Source organism: Rattus rattus, chromosome 4 (assembly GCF_011064425.1).
Source record: "Rattus rattus isolate New Zealand chromosome 4, Rrattus_CSIRO_v1, whole genome shotgun sequence".
Taxonomy (NCBI): Eukaryota; Metazoa; Chordata; class Mammalia; order Rodentia; family Muridae; genus Rattus; species Rattus rattus.
The window spans coordinates 29,398,238-29,421,281 of NC_046157.1; the positions used below are offsets into that span (position 1 = coordinate 29,398,238).

At 46.5% G+C, this 23,044-nt stretch overlaps 1 protein-coding gene across 2 annotated transcripts in view; it reads right to left on the minus strand.

Moving 5' to 3' along the window:
• Positions 1-3,279, minus strand: part of Boc (BOC cell adhesion associated, oncogene regulated) — a 37,487-nt gene extending 34,208 nt beyond the window's left edge. For both annotated transcript variants that reach the window (XM_032900234.1, XM_032900233.1), the window contains exons 1-2: positions 3,177-3,279; positions 2,231-2,509 (exon numbers count right to left, since the gene is read on the minus strand). In XM_032900234.1, coding sequence (XP_032756125.1) covers positions 2,231-2,509; positions 3,177-3,258 — 361 coding nt within the window. In that variant the 5' untranslated portion in view covers positions 3,259-3,279. The remainder of the gene's footprint in view (positions 1-2,230; positions 2,510-3,176) is intronic.
• Between the last annotated feature and the right edge of the window lie 19,765 nt (positions 3,280-23,044).

A 23,044-nucleotide genomic window follows, 5' to 3' on the forward strand; every position in this document is an offset into this window, starting at 1 on the left:
TGTATGGATAAGAACTGGAAGAATTTATGCCAACGTGACAACCAAGGTTGTGTGAAATGGCAGACTTAGGGGTCGCATTGCTTTTTACATATTCCAAACTTCCTATGTACAATTATAATTTTAAAATTGGTAACAGGAAGTAGGGAACGTCTCCTGCCAAGAAGTGTGGTTCTGATCTTGGCCACTCTCGATACGATGCGATGACTCCTACCTATCTCTGTTGTCTTCCTCTAAGCCTCCAACATCTCCTACTCCCCATCCCAGCACAGCCAGAGGAGAGCACCTCGCTAGACTCTGTCCAGCACTTAGCCTGCAAATAGAGACCTGATGCTCAGAGTCAATGGCATTCTTTCTGCCAAGAAAGAGAGTAGCTCTGTGTGGGATGGGGAGAAATATATCTCAAGGTCAAGCTGGCCCCTCAGGAGGCAGTAGAACTTGATATTTCCTAAGAAACTAGGAACACCAGCAGCGGCCCTGATTCACTCTCCCACACTGATGTTCATTTAGGGATCTGGAACCAGAGACAGGGTGAAGCCTTTCGCCCTTGCTCTCCTGCTCCCTGATTCCTTGACACTCTCCTTCTGGGGCTTACAACTCACGCACCTCAGTGATCTCAGCTGACTTCGATAGACCCAGATTGCACATGTTTTCTCCCTTGGCTCTATGGTGTGGGAGGGTTCATTTCCTAGAACCACATCACCCATAAGCCCAATGGTGATCAAGACATGGAAGCCCAAAGCAAGCTTATCAACGATAAGTGGATACTATTAAGTTATGAGAAAATAAGCCCTAGGAATCTCAAAGCTCATATCCAAACATATAAAGTCTTGACAAGTTTCCCTGCATCCTACGTTTCATGTGGAAAAGGCCCAGATGGAAGGAATTCTTTGTTTCCTGGCTATAAGCTAAGCAGACAAGAATGAGTACCAAGGCTACTCTGCTGAGTTCAGAAAACCATGTGAACAGTAATTGTCATGAAGGACTTGTGAACGATGGACTGGAAATCAGGTAATAAGCACCTGATGCATGGGCCATTGTACATCAAGTGTTGATCACTGTCCTGTACCATATGGCCTAACATAACAACTTGAGTAAGGAATGCAGAGTGACAACTCGCATTACCTGTCCCAGGTGAGGCTTCTCATCCAGCTACAACTATCAAGACACTTGACCCTCACTTTTTTTAATTGGATCCTCATAATACATACTTAAATTGCTTATACAAATTATGTCCCACTTAAGACCTTGTGGCAAGAAGTACAAGGAACCTGAGTCAACCAGAATTATCTCCTTGTGTATGGAGAGTGGGTGGGAGGGAGGCTGGGGGCCATTTAGCTCTTGGCTTCCATATATTGGCCTGGGGACGTATGTTCTTTTAATGTAATAATCACAGAAAATAGAGATGAGAAAACATCAATTCAACATCACAAGCCGAACGCCTACAATGACGTCAATCAACTCTCTTACACTGAGAGCAGCAATAGAAGAAAAGAGAGCCCTTAAAAAGAAGAAACTAGAGAAAGAGGAAGAAGGCAGAGTGTGGGTTTTGAGTGAGCGTCCTCTCTTCCTTCTCTGCTCCTTATCCATTTGTTAGAACTTGGCATTTGTTCAGAAATTTATATTTAGGGTCTGGTGAGGTGGCTCAGTGGGTAAGTTCATCTAGCCCTGAGCCTGATAGCTTGTGTTCAATTCCCCCCTCGGACCCACAAGGTGGAAGAGAACTCACTTCCACAAGGTCCACCTACCTGCAGTTACTTCCTCTCTCACACCTGCGTGCACATACAAATTATAATGAAAACTTAAATAACTTAAATTCCAGGCATTAGGAATATACTGAGGCCGAGTTTGGAGTGCACAGACTCTCTCCTTAGCCCTGCTTTTAAAACCCTGACTGAAAACACTCTGACAATGAGGAAAGGGGTAAGGAGTGGCCAGGAAGCAGGTGTCATATCTTACTAAAACAAGTGACCAAGTGGAAAGGTGGTGTCAATTTTGGGCCCCCAGAACAGTTCACTCCCTGTTCCACATATCACCCTACTCAGAAGAGAGCTTCTCCAAGACACCACAGCCCCCCAAGAGTGTTGAGCGGCCACCATGTTACCCTGACAAATGTCAGCAGTTGGGGCCCCTTTAATGTTATGACTAACAGCATGGGGTAGGGACGGGGGAAAGAGAGAGAGTGGGAGAGGGTGAGACCATACCCCACAGAGTGGCAAAGAAGTACACTCACTGGCTAGTGTCACCGTGGCTGGCACACTGGCCACAGCTCCCGCAGGCATCCGGGCTACACACTGGTATCGTCCCACAGTGTGGTTGTTGAGGGCAGCAATGACAAGGGTCCCACGGGTGATGAGGACACCGAGAGCATCATCCGAGCCATTTAGCTCCTTCCCGTTGAAGCGCCAAGTCACGTTCACCCATGGTGGCTCCACCACACAGCCCAGGATCACAGTTCCTCCGAGCTTCTGGACAGTGGACATGGGCTGGACCGTGACCTGAGGAACCTCATCTGGAAAAAGAACATCAATGCAGCAATGAACTGAGCCCCCCCCCAAGAAACTGCCCCCACCACTGCCACCACCTTTTGAGAAACTCTAGATGGCACCCAGGTAGCCATCGAGAATTCAGCACCCAGGCAAGCCAATCCTCCCCTAGCAACCTAACTACCCATGCCCATTCGCCACTCCACCTGTTTCCAGAAAGTTCCCGTGCTACGTATGTGGTAATGCAGTATAAAAGCAAGAGTTCGGGCTCCGGAGTTGGACAGACCTGGACTGAATCCAGCGCTGCTGCCTCTTAACTGTGTAATTCTGTCCTTTCTGTAAACTGAGGCTGGTAAGGCCTGACTCAGCATTCTTGTAATGCTCACACAGTACACCGATGGCTACCCTTTGCTCACACAATCAATGCAAACTACAATCAGGTGTTTTTAATGCTCCTCCTCTTTTACCTACCAGCGTACATTTGACATTACTAAAATACAAAACCATAGCCAATATGGTATTGTTCTGATCACTTTTTATCTGGGGTATCTGACTGTGGTACAGCCCGAAGGTAGGTAGTGATGTTGTACTCCCAAGTACTCTAAGCTGCTTCAGGCTTTCAGCTGACATTAGGATAAAGTTGCTCTTCTGCGGGGCGGTGGGGCAGGCTGAGGACGGAAGGGAAACACTCACTCAAATCAGCCAGGCAGCCTGCTATGGCTAAGAGGAGCCAAAGCAGTGTGAGCATAGGCTGCTCTCCTCGGCACGTTCTCATCTTCCCACGAAGTATGGTGTGTCACAGAGGGATCCAAGCCGAAGTCCCATAAGCCACTCGTGACCCTCGTGGAGATACTGCCTTCCCCTGCAATCCTGTCGTGAGAGAAATTGGGAGAATGGCCACGGTGAGAATAACTGGCGCTTGACCCCCCATCACACTCGGAGGAAGCACTCAATACGGCTGTGCTGCTGGAAGACCCGGGGCTCTTCAGGATGTATCCTCATCTGAAGGATGCGTCTTATCAGGATTCCTCCTGCACGAGGAGGTAACCTCATCATCGAAACAATGGTAGAGCCCTGTCTAGGGACTGACAGTGAGGACAGGGGAGCCCAAGGTATGGAGGGGCTGAGAACTATGGAAAGGCCACACAGGGGCAGTGAGTATCTACGTCGGTGAGTGTGAACGCAGGGGGACAGACAAAACCATCCTTCCATTCGCTGTCAGAAGTTACGTATCCATGGCTATGTAGCATCCCATGTGGTCCTGTAGAACATTGTTGGACAACGCTGTTGGATATAAACCGAGTTCCTCTTTGGGGGAACGTTCCTTATTAATGAATCAATCCTAGCACCGAAATGTTTCCTGAAAACCTTAGTTCTCCCATACTCCCCAAACCTCACCTATGTCCTCAGAAATTTTTATTCTCAAAGTAAACTTGCCTTCCTAAGTTTGTCAGCAGTAGGACATTATCCCAAGCAGAAACAGAGAAAGAAGCCATGTCAGCCAGGACTGTGTAGAGCTCGATTTCAGCGTTGTCTTCCACTTCTCTCTGCTGCTGGTGATGGAATTCTGGGGTTTCCACCTCCATGATTCACAGGGCTGCATCTTTGTCCAGGTCCACAGTCCCCGCACAATTCTCACCGCAGTGCCTTTCCAGCTGCCTAACACACTATCAGCCACCCTTTAAGACGTGACCAAAATCTGCCGTTCCCCTATTCCACAGTTATCCCTATAGCTACGGTTCTTTAAACGATTCTTCAAAATCACAAAGCCAATCACACATCCCAATACACTCTTCTGCTACTGCCCAAACCAAGGCATCACTCTCTGCCTTCAACTGATGTGTCTGTAGCATTACCAAATAAGGAAGATGGACCAACTCCTTTATCAAACAAAGACATCAAAATGAATTCCAGGCAATGTTCCAATGACCACACAGTGGTTGAACACCATGCCATCATGGGCACGCGGCAATACTTTTATGTGAAGTAGAGTTGGAACTTTTGTTTACTTATTATTATTATTAGTATTAGTATTAGTAGTAGTAGTAGTAGTAGTAGTAGTAGTAGTAGTAGTAGTATAGCCACTTTGGGGTACTTGCACACATGCACGTAGAGGCTAGAGGTCAACATCAAATGTCCTCGATTTCCTTCTACCTTATTTTCTTTCACACAGGTCTCTCATGTAACCTAGATCTCAGTCAGGCAGTGGTAGCACATACCTTTAATCCCAGCACTAGGAGGGCAGAAGCAGGTGAATCTACAGAGAGAGTTCAAGGACCAAGGACAGCCAGGCTACACAGAAAAACACGATCCAAAAAAAAAAAAAAAAAAAAAATCTCTGAAGCTCACCAATAGGGTAAGGCCCTGAGGATCCTCCTGTGTCTGCCTCCCCAGCACTGGGTGGCAAAAGGCATACACTGCTGTGCTGGGCACACATCTGTGTGGCTTCTGGGAACCCAAACTCGGGTCTTCATGCTTGTGTAGCAGCAAGTATTTCCCTGAGTAGACGCGCCCCTCTCAGTGCCATTCCTTGTGGCTTATAAGAAAGGGTTAGCACAGATTTAAGCGTAAGCATGAGAATATTACTGCTTGCTAGAACAGCAATGCCAGAATAATAGTAATAATATTAGCATAATAATAATGATAGAAGTAATTAGAGAAACATTACTCACTTAACACATGAGTATGAACCGCTCAAGACAGAAGGGTGTTCAAACATAATGCCAACAGCCATTTATACAATTTTTGTGGCTTCTGACGCTACACTGTTTCAAAGACTTCCTTCCTTCCTTCCCTTCCTTCCTTCCCCTCTCCCCCCTGTGTTTTATTTTGTTTTGTTTTAAGACAAGATTTCTGATTAAGTAACCAGATGTCCTGGGACTTGAGACTGGGCTAGCCTAAAACTCACTGAGATCCATATGCTCCTTGCCCCTCAAGTGCTGAGATTAACAGCATGTGTCACCACACCCAGCCAAAGAGTTTCTTAGAAACTTTTTAGTCTTTTATCAATGATATCATAGGGTAGTTCCTGAGGCTGATAAAACTATGGGTCACAAAGATAGAAGGAACCCTAACAATAGTAGATTGGTCACAAAAGAGTTAAGATATCTATAATTTTTTCTTGAGTGTATTACGGGGTGCACATGTACATATGTGAGTGCATCTCTGTCTCTCTGTTTCTGCCTCTGTCTCTCTGTGTATGTGTGTGTGTGTGTGTGTGTGTGTGTGTGTGTGTGTGTGTTTACCAAGGCAAGATCTCTCGCTGAATCCAGAGCTCACCAATTTGCTAAATCTACTGAACCTAGTTAGCCAGTTGCCCTGGGGATCCCATCTCTCTGTCCTGAGAATTGGGGTTCTAGGCAGGCTATGACACCCGTGTGCCTTTATTATGTGGTCAACGGTGTCTGAACTCCACTTTATCCACAGAGCCATCTTCCCAGAAGGAAATGGTTTGACTGAAAACGGGATTCATAATCTTATTCTTGAGATTCTCAAAATGTTAAGGTTTCCAGCTGTGAGGGATAAGGTTAAACTCGAAAGTCGTATAAGCTTAGGCCTTAAGCATGGTTTGTGTTTAACGTTCTTACACAAGATATCTTTGTTTAAAAGGCTGAGTTGAGAATTTTGACACACTATGGGAACTTCTGCTCCTGTTATAATAACTTAATAAGCCCAAGGGCTGTTACTCATGAGGTGAAGCTAGGATAAGTACGGTTGGAGACAGCAGGGGGGTGAGAGAGCCCCTGCCCCTGCCCCGGTCCCGCCCCACCCTGCCCCCACCTCCCACCCCGGCCCTGCTCCTGCTCCTGCTCCAGAGACAGCTGCAGCTCACATAAGATGAATGCTCCCATCAGCACACCAGCCCTGTGAGGTAGGGAGCCATGATCTCTACAGCTGAGGAGACCGTGATCCAGAAACTTAACAGCCCATGGCTGTCAACCTGTATGCCTGGTATGGAAGCCGTGTGGGCTGCATCCAGAGCCCTGAACTTTCTGCTACTGAGGCAGTCTTCCCTACCTTTCCTATCAGGACCCTGTACCCATTGATTTATTTTATTTATTTATTTTTTTTTAACAGATTTGAAATAAGACCATGATCAGGCAGTGATTCTTAGAGAAAACACCTTACCAAAAAGTATACCTTTCAACTTTCCAGATCATTGGGTTTGTTTTTTTTTTTTTAAAGATTTTATTTATTTATATATGTGAGTACACTGTCTCTGTCTTCAGACACACCAGAAGAGGGCATCAGATCTCATTACAGATGGTTGGGAGCCACCATGTGGTTGCTGGGAATTGAACTCAGGACCTCTGGGAGAGCAGTCAGTGCTCTTAACCACGTTGAGCCCCATTTTTTAAATTCTTAATCGACTTTTCCCCAATGAGACGATGAATTAAAATAGTGCCCCGCAAGAGTTCCCAGTATAGGGTTTCTTTTTTAAGGGAACTAACTCGTTCACGACATGCCCCAGTTTCTCCATCCCCTTAAGGAGGCTGGCGCCAACTTTCTTCCCAGCCCAGGAAAGAGAGATGGGGAGAGGGGTAGAAGGAGAGAGGGAATAAGAAGGGAGCAGTAAATAGCAGAGTGGAGCAGGCAGACAAGGCAGGCCAGGGGCTGCTTCTAGAGCCCACAGAGGTGTTTGGGTTGTAAAATGGACAAAGGTTTTACTGAGGAAACCCAGCCCAAGCCCCCTACTGCTTTAAGGGGGCAGGTCAAACAATTCCCATTACTCCTGCAGCCTTGGTAATTTACACAGCTCGAATGGAAACAGTTCTCACTGCCGCTGCCAGCCACCATCCTGCTATTACTTCTTAGGCAACCAGGCAAAAAGACCTGAGGTGGTAAGGGAGTGAAAGAGGGGAGAGGAAGCAGGAAGGAGCTGACCCCAAGGAGAGATCCTGGGGCTCATTCTGTAAACATAGAATTGTGACTAGGAAAAAAGCCGCCAACAACAAAACAACAACAACAACAACAACACCTGTGTGGCCCTGAACTTTTTTCCTGATTGGCTAGGGAAACTGAGTTCTGAGTTAATCATTAAGACAGCGTCTTACAACACCTAAAGAAATGTTCAACATCTTTAGTCATAAGGGAAATGCAAATCAAAACAACCCTGAGATTTCACCTCACACCAGTGAGAATGGCTAAGATCAAAAACTCAGGTGACAGCAAATGCTGGCGAGGATGCAGAGAAAGAGGAACACTCCTCCATTGTTGGTGGGGTTGCAGACTGGTACAACCATTCTGGAAATCAGTCTGGAGGTTCCTCAGAAAATTGGACATTGAACTGCCTGAGGATCCAGCTATACCTCTCTTGGGCATATACCCAAAAGATGCCCCAACATATAAAAAAGACACGTGCTCCACTATGTTCATCGCAGCCTTATTTATAATAGCCAGAAGCTGGAAAGAACCCAGATGCCCTTCAACAGAGGAATGGGTACAGAAAATGTGGTACATCTACACAATGGAATATTACTCAGCTATCAAAAGCAATGACTTTATGAAATTCGTAGGCAAATGGTTGGAACTGGAAAATATCATCCTGAGTGAGCTAACCCAATCACAGAAAGACATACATGGTATGTACTCACTGATAAGTGGCTATTAGCCCAAATGCTTGAATTACCCTAGATGCCTAGAACAAATGAAACTCAAGACGGATGATCAAAATGTGAATGCTTCACTCCTTCTTTAAAAGGGGAACAAGAATACCCTTGGCAGGGAAGAGAGGCAAAGATTAAAACAGAGACTGAAGGAACACCCATTCAGAGCCTGCCCCACATGTGGCCCATACATATACAGCCACCCAATTAGACAAGATGGATGAAGCAAAGAAGTGCAGACCGACAGGAGCCGGATGTAGATCGATCCTGAGAGACACAGCCAGAATACAGCAAATACAGAGGTGAATGCCAGCAGCAAACCACTGAACTGAGAATAGGACCCCCGTTGAAGGAATCAGAGAAAGACCTGGAAGAGCTTGAAGGGCTTGAGACCCCATATGTACAACAATGCCAAGCAACCAGAGCTTCCAGGGACTAAGCCACTACCCAAAGACTATACATGGACTGACCCTGGACTCTAACCTCATAGGTAGCAATGAATATCCTAGTAAGAGCACCAGTGGAAGGGGAAGCCCTGGGTCCTGCTAAGACTGAACCCCAGTGAACTAGACTGTCGGGGGGGGGCGGCAATGGGGGAGGGTGGGGAGGAACACCCATAAGGAAGGGGGAGGGAAGGGATGTTTGCCGGAAACCGGGAAAGGGAATAACACTCAAAATGTATATAAGAAATATTCAAGTTAATAAAAAAAAAAAAAAAAAAAAAAAAAAAAAAGACAGCGTCTTACACAGTAGCTCAGGTTGGCCCGGAGCTCCCTGTGTAGCTCAGGCTGGTCTAGAACTCACAGCAGCTGCTCAACACGCTACAGAGTTTTCTAGGTGTGAGTCATCACTGGCCTACGTTCATTTTACTTTGGTTTCTTATTTTATTTTTACTTTGTAGCGTTAGGGATTGACCCCCAGGGTCTGGCACGTGACAGGCACGTTCTCTACCACAGAACTATAGTCCCCAATTACTTACTTTATTTTTGACTATTTGCTTTGAGACGTGCTGGTGACTGAGCCCAGGACCTCGTGTGCTTTATATCATGGGCACTTCAGACACTTCCTAGACCAAGGTACCTGCTGCACTTGATCACATAACAGTTCTCAAGGTGTGAATCTCAGAATCTTACTTAAAACACATACGAACACATACATGTCTTTATACATCCATTTATTTATCTGTTATCTGTTACAAATCTATCATCTGTCACCTGTCTATCACAGATTATCATCTATCTATCATCTATCACAGATCTATCATCTATCTATCTGCCTATCATACACATGAATATATATTCATATATTCATATATATACATTCATATATATATATATGGAATAGATGTCTCCTAAGAACCTTTTTAAAAGGCTCGGGCCCCATAAAATCTGAATGTATTTAAATCTGAGGGAAGAGATGGGGCATTAAGTATGTGAATTAGGATGCCATTCCCCCATATGAACTTCTGATTACACACACACACACACACACACACACACACACACACACACACACACACACACACACACACCACACCTAGTATCTAGCTAGAATGGAGTTATTTATGGTTCTTAGGTGTTAAAAGACCTGCAGTCTTACAATTTCATAAGATGTATGTACGTATGTATAATCTATGCACAGCTATGTATATGGGAAGCCTCAGACGGAGACACCCATTGCAATGTGGCGTTGCCTCCCCTGAAATAAGCCAGGTGTTTTCCCAGTTGGAGGAAGACACCAACCAGTAAAACACGCTATTTTTCTTGGTGACATTAAAAAGATGTCTGGATCCATCTTATTTTCTTCTGCATTTTCTCAGGAAAAGAGAAGAAATTATCAAAATACCTAAAGTAGACGAGAAAATGACTGCTTGCCACGAGTTCTAGTCTGCGAGGACTAGTGGCTCTCCATTTCTTTTTTTAAAAAAGATTTATTTTATTTATACAAGTACACTGTCATTCTCTTCAGACACACCAGAAGAGGGCATCCGAACCCATTACAGATGGTTGTGAGCCACCATGTGGATGCTGGGATTTGAACTGAGGTCCTCTGGAAGAGCAGTCAGTGCTCTTAACCGCTGAGCCATCTCTCCAGCCCCAGTGGCTCTTCATTTTTAAGGGTAATTTGCACAGAAAGTTTGTCTGAGACGCTTCACTCCTGAGGCAGACATTCCCTTCTGAAATACTCGGCCTCCCAGCAGCCGTTTCTGAGACAGTCTAAAATCAGCAGCAAAATATATGTACCTTTCTAGAGTTGAGAGGAATTGTGGCCTTTGGATATTTATTTATTTTTAATGGTTCAAGAAAATCACAAACAACCGAGAATAAGAGGCAGCCTGTTCACTCCTCCCAACAAGGCTGGCTGAGCACAAGGAAGAGAGTAAGCCCCAGCAAGGATCGCCTCTCATCCTGCCTTACCAGCTCAGAATCACCAGGCCTGCGTCAGCCTCAGGAAAGGATAAGCAAGCGGGCTCCTCAGGAACAGTTGACTGGCTAGAATGAGATCTGACAGACAGAGCCTTTTGTTCCGCTGGCTCAGAAAGGCTAGACAATTAAGTATATCTGCCCGGGTGCATGTTTTGACAGGCTTCCAGCTTCGTGGAGTAAGATCCCCTTTCCCAGAGCTCTGTGAAGGCAGAGTTAAGTCTCTTGTCCCTGGCTGGAGGCAAGAAGTAGGTGGCTGCAAGTGTCAGTGGCCCGGGTCTTAAAAGAGCAGGACTTTTATACAAAAGATCACACTGAAGGAGGCATTAGGAAATCACAAGCATTTATTTCTCAGAGGGATGAATATAAGAGTTTAGAGGGATTTAGGAGAAGGAATTTCTAAAAGACTACCAAAACACTGAGTGTACTCCCTCGAAAATATATGGTTAAAAAACAAGAATGTTTATTTTTACTTAAAACGTTGTGCTTTACCCACAGACCTAATTAAAAGGAAACATTTTAAAATTGGAAGGACCTCAAGAAAAACGCAATCTGGTTTAGAACAACATCTAGTGTGTTTCCAGGCAACCGGCTCTCCCAATTAATTAAGCCAGGAGACTAGGGTGACAAGGTGGGTCTCTGAATCGAAATTCGGGGCTAGTGTCATTATTGGGTCCCACCCTACAAGCTTTCAGAATGGTTTCTGAACTTAGTTCCTTAAGCATAAAAATAATATTGCCTGTATCGGCATCTGTCGCTGCGACGTGTGTGTGTTTGTGTGTGTGTGCGTGTGTGTGTATATGTATGTGTGTATATGTGCATGTCTCTGTGGGTTTGTCTGTGTGTCTGTGTGTGTGTCTGTATGTGTCTCTGTGTGTATATCTGTGTGTCTCTGTGTGTGTGTGTCTGTATGTGTGTCTCTGTGTGTGTCTCTGCGTGTATATCTGTGTGTCTCTCTGTGTGTGCGTCTCTCTGTGTGTGTTCGTGTGTGTCTGTGTGTGTGTCTCTGTGTGTGTGTTTGTCTCTCTGTGTGTGTTCGTGTGTGTCTGTGTGTATGGTCTGTATATTTGATGTATGCACATCTTAGAAGTGTGTGCCCTTGTACGCAGGTAGAGGCCAGAGGATGGCATCGGGTGACTTTACTTGATCACTCTCCATCTTTTATGTTCTTGAACCAGGGTGTGTCTGTGAGCAAGAAGCTCTTCGAATCCACTAGGCTGACGGGTCAGTGAGTTTCATGGTTCCACCTATTCCCCCAGTGCTAGGGCTACAAGAGCGTACGCCCTCCCCAAGCCCAGCTTTTGTACATGAATTCTCGAAATCGGGACGCAAGTCTTTGTGCTTCTATGACAAGAATGTTGTGGATGGAGCCATCTCTCTAGCCCCACTGTAACTTTCTCCATGGTAATTCTCATCATTCTTATCATAAACATGCGAATGGATTCTAATCTTCTAAAGCTCACCTCTTAAACCCTCCATGATACAGACTGTGGGGTGACAGGAATGCTCTAGAGTGCACTGTCCTAAACAATAGGTGACAACTGGGCCATATGCTAACTAACAACAAAGCTAGACTTCAGGTTTGCTTCAAGTGACCATCTGGGGCTGGGGACTACTCCACTGGCCAGCAGAGCTCTAGATTAATATCTGCAACATCTACCTAGACCTCTCTGGTCCTCCTTTCCATTCTCTCTCTCTCTCTCTCTCTCTCTCTCTCTCTCTCTCTCTCTCTCTCTCTCTCTCCTCCCCCCCACTCTCTCTCTCTTTCTCTCCCATCCTCCTTTCATTTCCAATTCACTTTTGTGTGTTAATAGAGTACATCTGTACATGTGGTTGCGTGTGCACGTGTGTTCATATGTATGTAGAGGCCAGAGAACAGCCTTGGATGTTGTTCTTCAAATGCCACCACCCCCCCCCTTTTTTTTGAGGCAGAGTCTCTTTCCAGCCTGAAACCCTCTTATAAGCTAGCCTGGCTAACTAGCAGCTCCCAGATGCGACTGTCCCCCACTCTCAGTGTTGACATTACACATGTGCAGTATTATTCTCAACTTTTTAAAAATATGGGTTCTGGTGTTCAAACCCAGGTCCTCCTATCTCTCGTAAGCAGTTTACTAACTAAGCTCTCAATCTGGTTCCTCCTCTTCCTCCTCTTTGTATGTGTGCACATGTGTGTGGCATGTTGGGGGGAGAAAGTCTTGCTGTGTAGACCTGGCTAGCCTCAAACTTGGGATCTTCAACCTCAGCTCCCCTAGTGCTAGGGTTACAGGCATGCACTGCCCTGTCCAGCTCCATTCTGTTGTCAAATAGGGGACAATTATAACATCTGATGCTCTCACACAATGCACCATGCTGCTTCAAAATAGATTTCTTCCTTTAGTCTTTATCCAGGTTTTATATGTGGATTTATTAAAAGCTCTACATGTACTATGATTTATACTGGGGGGAAAATACTGCTGTAATCTACCACATAGAGACAGTATAGAGACACTGTTAACAGTAATGCATGGTTTTATTTCTTAGAACCCTATAGCCAAATGTGTGATAGAAAATTAACCCAGCAAATATACTTGAGTTCTTCTCCATTTCCCAAACTCCTCTAAAGCTGGTTGAAGGTCATGTGACTAGCAATGGCCAATAAAATGTGAAGATGCCATATTCTACTTCTGGGCTAAGCTAGTCATGAGCTAGAGAGCCAGGCCTGTCTCTCCGGGTGTGGTGACCATAAGTCACACGTTTCCGAGAGCACAGCTACAAGGTGGGAGAAAGCATCTTCACTTGTGATATTAGAAGAAATAAACCGTCCTTTCTCCAAACCACTCAAGTTCTGGAAATAGTCTTATGGGCCAGCCTTAACCCTTATTCTAAAAGTTTGGCTTGTAATGGAGTCAGTCGTGATGAGAGTCTCAGATGAGGGCATTTTCAGGAAAAGCTTTCTGGATGTGGTGGTACTGGACTGAGCCTCTGACGGGTGTCCATGGAAGGGAGAGGAGGACATCTATATCAAAAGGTGAAGCTGAGAGGTGGGAAAGGGGCTCAATGTGCAGGCTGCCATACCAAGCACTCAGGCACTGGAAAGACTTTTCTGGAACAGTGTGATCTCCCACCATTTCCCAGTGTATTCCCTTACAATACCATGAGCAACGATCCCTAAGACAAGCCTCTCTCACCAGTTAAACACACATAGGGAGGAACTAAGACCAAGTTAAGTCGGTAAAAGTGTAATCTTATTTGAATGACTCCTAAATCCTGGCCGTTTTATAATCATTAGCTAATACCTTAAGACACAGGCGGGTTTGGGGGCAGGAACACCGCTGTAATCTCTTTCAAACAGTCTGCATGGACACTAATTATTTTGTTGACTTCTCATCAGATGCGATTCCATTACCAAAGCTTTCCCCTCCTCCCGTGGTCATAGAAGGGTCAGCTCCACCGCTTGCCCTGTTGGCATGCACGTAGATTATCAGCTCTCTTCAACACAGCTCCTTTGCAGTCGTCTCTTTAAGCCACTTGCTCTTTTGTGAGAGTTAATTTAATTAAAACTAAATAATATAATCTGAAAATCCACTTAAGGGAGAACAAGAAGGCTGAGGAGAGAATGAATGAGTGGTTTAGGTCTCCCTGACACAGATACACACACACACACACACACACACACACACACACACACACACACACACACACACCCTCTTTACCCAAGGGATATCTTGGATAGTTCGAGGACTTGTGACACTGGGGGCATCACGATCAAAGATTAGCGGACCCCTCTCGCCCTCCTTCTTCGGTTTTAGACAGGAATACAAGCTGAGGGAATTGCCACTTTCTCCGGGGCCACAGTAGAATTGTTCGGAATCACTTTCGGGAGCTCGCATCCCACTTTGGAGACCAAGAATAAAACGTGACAGATGGGATGCTAAGACAGAGTCGTGCTGTGAAGACCAGGGGTAGAGTGTGAAATTACCACAAAGACAGGGAATTTCATAACCTGTCACGTTTGGGGCAGAGCAGTATGCCTGCCCTCCATGTCCTGAATCTGTTACAAGAAACTTGTAACAGGGGGGCTTTCCCTCTCAGGCAAGTGGGAAAGCCTTACCTTCAAGGCAAAGGCACCTGGGAGGTAGAGAGAGAGAGAGAGAGAGAGAGAGAGAGAGAGAGAGAGAGAGAGAGAGAGAGACAGAGACAGAGACAGAGACAGAGACAGAGACAGAGACAGAGACAGAGACAGAAAGACCCTCTGCCACTGAGCTCTTAGTAAACGCATCTAACATAATTCCTACCTCAGGCAAGGGAGGAAGAAGTTGCCAGGGAGCCTCATTTCTCTGTGACTTACGCCCCTTCCTGAAAATGACCGTGCTGCTTGTGTGTGCTAAGGACATACTCTTTGTCTCTGTCTCTGTCTGTCTCCACGTCTCTCTATGTGTGTAGACAGACAGACAGACAGACAGTTGCTGCTTTCTCTCTAGACCCGAGAACGAGTAAAGGAAAATCACCTTTTCTCTCCACACTCCCCTCTCAGTTCCCTCTCCCTTATTCCACAGAAATTCCATCTGACAACCCTGCTAATTGGATAAGAACTCCTATCCTCCTAGGAGGCTGTTCGCTTCTCTTTTCTTTTACTTTTTCTTTTTCTCCTTTTGTTTTGGAGGGCTCAAAACAGGGTGATTGTGCCGTTCTTTAACAGGAATTCCATCTGCTTTATTTCTCTCTCTCCATTCAGCGCTCCTTCTGAATATTTATGAAGCCTTCCCTCTCGCCCCACTCCTTACAGCCCCACCTCCACCCTCCTACCTCTCTCCCCACACGGCTCCAGCCTCCTCCCCTCCCCTCAGAACCGGGACAAAAACCTTCCAACTCCCCCCCAACACTCCTTGCTTTAGATAAACACAGGCAGTGTCAAGTGTGAGGAGAAGCAGGGGGGAAAGGAGGGGGTTCAACTGCCAGTCAAGCCCCTGGCCTTCCATGCGGCCTGGGGGCCTACCCTAATCTGCTGCATGCTTGCCATATGGGGGCTGTGTTGCCCCGGGAGACACTAACAGGCAGAACGGAGCTTAATAGAGTCCATATTCATTGTGATGCAGTGAGGTAGCCCAAGGCGCCGAAGCCCCTTCGCTGGTTTCATTCTTCTGTTTCTCTCTTTCTTTCTGGTTTTCTTCCCTTTTTCTTCCTTTCTTTCTTTAAAAAAAAAAAAAAAAAAAAAAAAAAAAAGGAAGGCCTGGTCCCCAGAGAGCTCTAATCTGGGGAGTCCTGGGCTGCTGGAAAAGATGGACCTAAGGTTAGGAGTGAGGAAGAGGATGGTGCAGGGGAGGCCAGAGAAGAGGCTCGGGATGGACACGTCAGGGGAGCACATATTACCTAAGCCTGAGACTGCACACAGGAAGGATGGGTTGGGTGGGTGAGTGGGTAGGATTTAGGATTTATTCTGACACCCTGCCTATGTAATCCCATCCTCCCTTCCCCTAACTCTTGGCCATTGCAGGGTCAACTACACTCATTAAAACCAATGACACCACTTCTCCAGGGAGGGTGCCAGGTCCTTGACCAGTTCCAGGTCCTTCCTAGTTCCCTTGAAAGGCTCAGGAGGTGTGGAAGGGTCAGAGGCCCCTTAAGTATGAATTCCTGGCTGAGAGAGAAGTCCCACCAGCTGGTCCTGGTTGGCTCACTGCCTCCTCTGGCCAGGAGGTGGTAATAGCCCTGAACAGTCAAGGCCCAACAGGTCTTCTCCCTGAGCGAGTGGGCAGGCCTTGGCACAGGTGAATCCACTACGATAGCCCAGAGCTCCTAAAGATAAGGGGGTTGGGGGTGGGGGGGACAAAAGGAAAGAGAGGAAAATGTGCTCTACTAATCTTCGTTCTCAACACAGTCAAGTTGGGAATTATGATTAACTACCACAGGCGGTGCTTTTATTTTTATTTTTTTTTCTGGTATTAAAAATGCAGGTGGAAATAATTTTTACAATGTTGCTTAACAAAATATCCAAAATATTATCATCCCACTGCCTGGTGCTTGTCTGTATTGACAAGTGGCCACTACACTGGAATGGACCCAGGTTCTCTCTTCTCAGCATCTATTCTTTTTTTAGTCAGCATTTCATTCTGCAGCCAAGGCCAGTTCCAACTAAGTGGTCCTCCTGCCTCAGCCTCTTGGGTGCTGAGATTACAAGCACATGCTACCACAACTCTTTGCACTGTCTTCCCCTTGCCTTCTAGACTATCAAGCTCAACCAGACAGGTAAAGATTTTAGTACCAGCCTTGGATGGTGGTGCATTCCTTTGATGTTTTCTCTTGGGAGGCAGAGGCAGGCAGATCTCTGTGAGTTTGAGGCCACCCTGGTCTACACAGTGAGTTCCAGGATGCCAGATCTGGATAGTGAGACCCTACCTCCAAAAACAAAACCAAAGGTTACAGTAACAGAGTAGCTACTGTCCGATACACGGGTGTCTTCCAGTGCCATAATTAAATGCCTTGGATGTGAGGTGGGTGTGTGACCAGCCTGTTGGGGATTTATTGGTGCTGATTAAATACCTTCTCCATGATCACACACACAAGGTAAACCTCAGCGTCAGGGCTTGAACCCTCGGTACGTTTTGTTCTTCTGAAGCTTCTTTGTAAGGAGTTGAGGCGTAATAACTCAGACGATTTTGGTGTGGATTCAGCAATTAATCTAATAATTGTGAAGATCAAGTAGCCACATGAAGATAATTGTCTCTAAGAGGAGAAAATAATGCAGATCCCACTTTATGAAAGGAAAGTGAGCAACTGGATGAGACGGGGGGGGGGGGGATGGCGTGTAGGAGATCAGGGGACTTGAATAGGAAGAATTAGGGATGTTTTTTAACCCTTTGAGTTCAGTTTCAAAAAGAAAGAAAGGAAAAAGGAAATGGGCGAGCGTAGCCACTTTGATAGCTCCCCAATTGAGAGCGATTAGCTGAGGTTCAAAGGCTGCACACAGCCTCCCGGGGTCTTTGCCCTTGGCCTGCAGTCAACCTTTCCCGTGACTTCCTCCCACTCGCTCTAATCTCAGCAAATTGTATTTCGCCCTCTGATCCTTCTCCTCGAACACGCGTCTTCCTTTCACTTCAACCCAGAGGAACACCTCACCTTTGAGTGCCTCTTCCTTCATAAACCCTTCTACAACTGTCCTTCATTCTACCTCCTGGCACACTTTGCATGCCTGATACACTCCGGGGAGATCTGTGAGTCTGGATGAGTGTGGCTACAATACAGCTCCTGATGGAGACGACAGAATCCCGGAGGCCAGGGTGTGCAAATGCATCCTAGCATCCCTTGGTCCTTCCCGTGGCCATACTCAACGTTTGCCAAATGGAATGGTTTGGTCCAGGTAGAAGTTTGAGGTGGAAGAGGAACATTGAAAGGGGTTATTTGGGGACTGAGGAATCTTAAAAAGAAACATCAAAAGGTCCCAACCAGTATGGCTACAGCCAAGTGCTGTGGAAGGCATATGTTCCTAAGGACTAGGCAGCACCCAAGCAGATCCTCCCGGGACTTGGACCCTTCGGTGAGCGTCAGCTCTTTACATCTCTTCCGGCTTGCTGCAGTACGGGGCAGACTCTGATCCAGGGTGGTACCTGCCTATGCTTCTGTAAGTGAGCCCTCACTTCAGGCTGAAAGAGGCTGGCAGGGAGGGGGTAGGAGGGAGCTGTTGAGTCAGAAAGAGGAAGACAGGTCCAGGCCTGAGGAGTTCAAGGAAAGAGCATGGGGTGGGGAAGAAAGACGAGAACAGAGACCTGGGAGAGTCAACTAAATGAACTGAGCTCCCAGGATGTGCTCAGCCCAGTGCCCGGTGCTTCATAACCATGGTCACTTTGATCTTCCACACTCAGGGAAGGCACTCAGGCTGTCCCCACATAGAGGCCAAGTAGAGGCCTTACCCAAACCCTTCATGGTAGCTTATGGCCTTAGACTTTAGGGCTCATCTTAAATTTGTATTGCAGACACAAGTCCCTCTACTCGTGACAATTTGGGAACTTAGGGTCAAGCACTAAAGAATGTTCCACTGGAGGATCAGGTATGGGTATTACTGCTCTTACCCTTGGAGTGCCCTATAGGATAACCCGAGGTTATTTAATCTCTTCGAGCCTTGGATTACCCTCTGTGAAAACGAGACTGAGTACTTTGATGGGCTCCTAAAAACAATTAATGAGATAATGTGCAAACGCTGCCCGGTACAGCATTCTCTCAGTACATTCGGAGAGCAGGGGTCATGACCTTTCAGCTGAAGTCAGTTGCTGGAGATTTGATTTCAGGCACCGGCACTGTCACCTGGTGGGCCTTTCAACTAATGTCATTTCAGACCAAAGGCATGTTGTGTTTTCCACAGCTCTAGACACATAGGATGTGTGGCCTTCGCTCTTTCTTTGTGGGCTGTATACAGTTATGTAAGGGATGCCATGGCTGACGTTCATGCGTGCATTGGAAGGTCAAGGAACGGTATGCAAACAGCAGTACATCCTATATGATTTACAGAACCTCACAAAAGCTATGTTCTCTCTCTCTCTCTCTCTCTCTCTCTCTCTCTCTCTCTCTCTCTGTGTGTGTGTGTGTGTGTGTGTGTGTGGTATATGTGTGTGTGGTATATGTGCGTGTGGAGATAGAGGGAGAAATCCCTGGACAAATTCCCATTAGTTTCTAATGTTCAGTCTCCACCCAGGTCTCACCACCATCTATCTACTATAACGTAAGCTAATAACCTCCCCCTTCTGCATATGCCCTTTCTGCACTCTTGATGATGATAATGACATTAATGATCATAATTTCTCCATAGAGTGCCTCTACTTGTTCAGAGAGAATGGGAGAGATATTCCCACCCAACAGCAGGTCATGTGGCACCAGAAATTCTGAGGTAGTGTTTACAGAGGGGAAAACATAACCAGAGCCGCCCTCCAGTATCTACTCCCAGCTCCAGAAAGGCTCTTGCTTCTGGGCTCGCCTAGAGACAACCCCAGGGAAAGGCATCGTCACAAAAGGAAAATACCTAGTCTTTCTGTCTACGTGTTTCTAAATACTGAGGGTGGCTAGAACTGCTCTCAACAACACATCACAGTCAATTCAAGCACTGTAGTCCCTGGAGAGGAAACAGGTATATGTTCTTCTAAATCTCCTGATGCTTAAAGAGGACAAATCAACAAAGGAAAGCTGATATTTTATAGCCTAGATAGATAGTTGGGTTTTTTTTTAAAGGTGAAATCAAACCCTTCCCAGGACATATGCTTAAAGCAGACCTTAAAAGCTTGAAGTCCTATCTCTCAGGGCAAAGGAATCAGTGTGTTAGCATAAACTCCACTGTCACACATAGGCTCACAGCAAGTCCAACACAGTGTCTACCTGTAAGCTCCCGATGAAAACAAGGGGCCCTGAGAACAGGGTGCTCTTATCAAAGGAAATTCTCCTAGGAGCAGGGTAATACTCAGCCATATGCAAGGCCTCAGGAAGGTTCTTCCTCCAACCACACAGAAGGACAACAGAACTCGGGTTGGAAGTGGAGTAAGAAAAGCAAGGGTATCCATCCTATTCAGTGATCACCCTAGGAAGAAGAGAGAGACCCACTGCTGATAACCGTAAGTCACTCCTCTAGAGAACATTAGGGCCCTGGGGATAGACTGAGTGCAGTTCGGTCAGCCTGCAGGACGCTGTATGCACTGTCCAGAGGGCTAAGAGGGATACGGAGAAAACCAAAGCCAGCCTCTCTGACATCTTTTGGTTGGACCCAAGTTAAAACCCAGCATGAATGGCCCCAAGAAAGGTGAGTCACACGATAGACTGATTTCACTAATCACTAAGTGCAGGCATCAGAGGAATGGTGAAAGAGATGTGAACACATGCTACTACTTTCCGGGCATGTGTGCATATGTGTGTTTGGGCACACACTCATGTGCCAGAGCTTAGAAAGTCAGCTCTCAAATATAGCCCATTTTATAAAGCCCAAAAGAAACTTTTCCTCTATCATCCATATTCATCTCTTACCCAGTCCCAGGACAGTCAAAGTCTGATGGTGCCAGGACAGAGGCTGAGACCTAACAGAAGTTAAGTGTGGCAGGTCTCCTGGGTCTCACTTTTATCACATACACAGCTGGTTTGCTTCCTTGACACATAGGAAGCATGCTCTAAGCCAATGTCTGCTAAGCTGTGCAAACCTCATACATATCCCAGCCTCTCCCAGGCCCAAGCGTAGTCTATGCATTTCAGGTCTGGGAAACTCCTGACAGAGGGCTTCGGTGCTAGCATGGGATAATGGGAATGATGGAGGAGGCATTTGATGCCCCGGGCAATGGCTCCCTGTGGCCCTTTTCCAGACAGTACCCAAACCTTTCCACTGTTCCCAGTAAGTTGGGCTGGGTGAGGTGTGCTTGTGAGAGAAGAAGTGGGGAAGGACTGAAAGGCTGTGGGTAATAGAAGAAGCTTGTTTTCATGATAATCATGTCAGGTGTCCCCCAGCCAGTGGCTAGGCAATCAATTCTTTATATTCTCTTGCCTGCTGAAGCAAAGGTTCCACAATGGTGATGCTCTCATCCACAAGGGCATCCATAGCCATATTTAGAAAACATCTAGGTATTTAGAAAACACCTTTGAATCAGCCAACAATGACCTAATTCCTTTCCTATGTCCTTTCCTCACAGTGATTAATAACCAAAGCAATGGGCTCACCTTTCACGTGGCCCAAAAAGCTCTCAGGTTCTGTGACCCTGACTGAAGGAAGATCAGACCTGTGTGGATCTGGGACTGAGTCAGGCAAATGCCAGGCAAAAGCAGCCCCAACCCTCTCAGCCCAATTCTCACAGGTCTCTGCATGCCTGGAGGACATCTGAGGGATTCAAATGAAGAACTAAGTCTAAGGGTGAACTGGCCAAGCTATGGAAGGCACCAAAGCTTGAACTTAACAGCACTGAGCCGAGATGGTGTACCTCTCCCTCGGGAACCGGTTAGCTACAGAACTACAAATCTATCTCATACTGAGATGGGGGAGCAAATACAGATTGTACTAGTAAGGCCTCTTGAATAAAGGAAGTACAAGGTCAGTATTGGACAGTGATTAAAGTTACAATTTGATTCTTTTCATTGGCATCTCCCTACCCACCCCCAATATTCTAATTATGTGCACCTTCTGCCTCAAAGACAGGCACATATGTACACACACATGTACACAGGCACATACAGACACACACAGATACACACAGACACATATGTACACACACATGTACACAGGCACACACAAACACACACAGATACACACAGACACATATGTACACACACATGTACACACACATGTACACAGACACATATGTACACACACATGCACACACTGAGATACACAAAAACATGTACACACACATGCACACACGGAGAGATACACAGACACATAATCACACACACATGCACACAGACACATACGTACACACATGTACAGACACATATGCACACACACATGTACACAGACACATATGTACACACATGTACACACACGTACGCGCACACATACATGTACACATGCACACACGCACACACGCACACACGCACCCTGAGCAGCGCTGCAGCTCCAACTGGTAGCTGTGCTTTAGGATCAGGACAGTTTACTTTCCCATGTGACCTTATTTAAACTCTCTTTCTTCACCACCTCCCTGACCCCCAAAGCATACACACGGAGTCCCTTGTCCCACCTCCAACCTTTCTTCTCTCAATTACCAAGCTCTTTTAAAACGCCTACAATTTAAATAAATACCACTGTGGGAATGTGAAGCAGGCTGCGGTCCATCTGTCAGTAAGTCAGTCCCTGCCTTCTGCTGGAAGCCCCCACCTCACCCCTGACAGCTCTCCCCAACTCATGAAGCATCCAGGCCTTAGTGCAAGGCTGGCACCTACAGGGTAAACAAACACATAGAGCCTTGCAGCTGGACCAGGGGCCGCTGTTTATGCAGGAGCAAGTGTGGGGAACTGCTGCCAGGTGGTGATGGGAAAAGCAGAGCCGGCAGGCTAATTCTAGTCCACCAGCTCCCAGGCTCCCACCACAGCCATGGAGGATGCCCTGGAGAGGGTCTGCCACTCCCAGGTACAGGGCAGGACCAGCATGGTGATGCAAGGAGAGTTGCTGCAACCGTGTAAGTCCCGGGGGCAGGCACCCTGCCATCTTGCCTGTTGTTAGACACCAGCAGCCACCACAGTACATGGCTACTGGCAGGGACATGGTGGCTATCTGTCAATTACACAGACAGATGAACTGTGTTCGTCCCTGTGTTACAAGGTTACAGTGTGGGTAGTGGAGGATGGTGGTGGGGACGAGGTTGGTGAGTACTGCCTAAGACATTCCAAAACCCTACCAAACGATAAAAGATGTTCCAGACTCACACCAAAAATAATTTAGAGAAATGCTACGCATAAAAATCCAGTCAGATTTCTTTGCTTCAGACCTTTCAGAACCTTTAATTTTCTGTTACACAGCATGAATCATCAAGATAGAGTAGGCACTGAGTGTGTGACCACAAGCTTGGACTCACATGACCCCTGGCCTGGGGATTATTTGAGA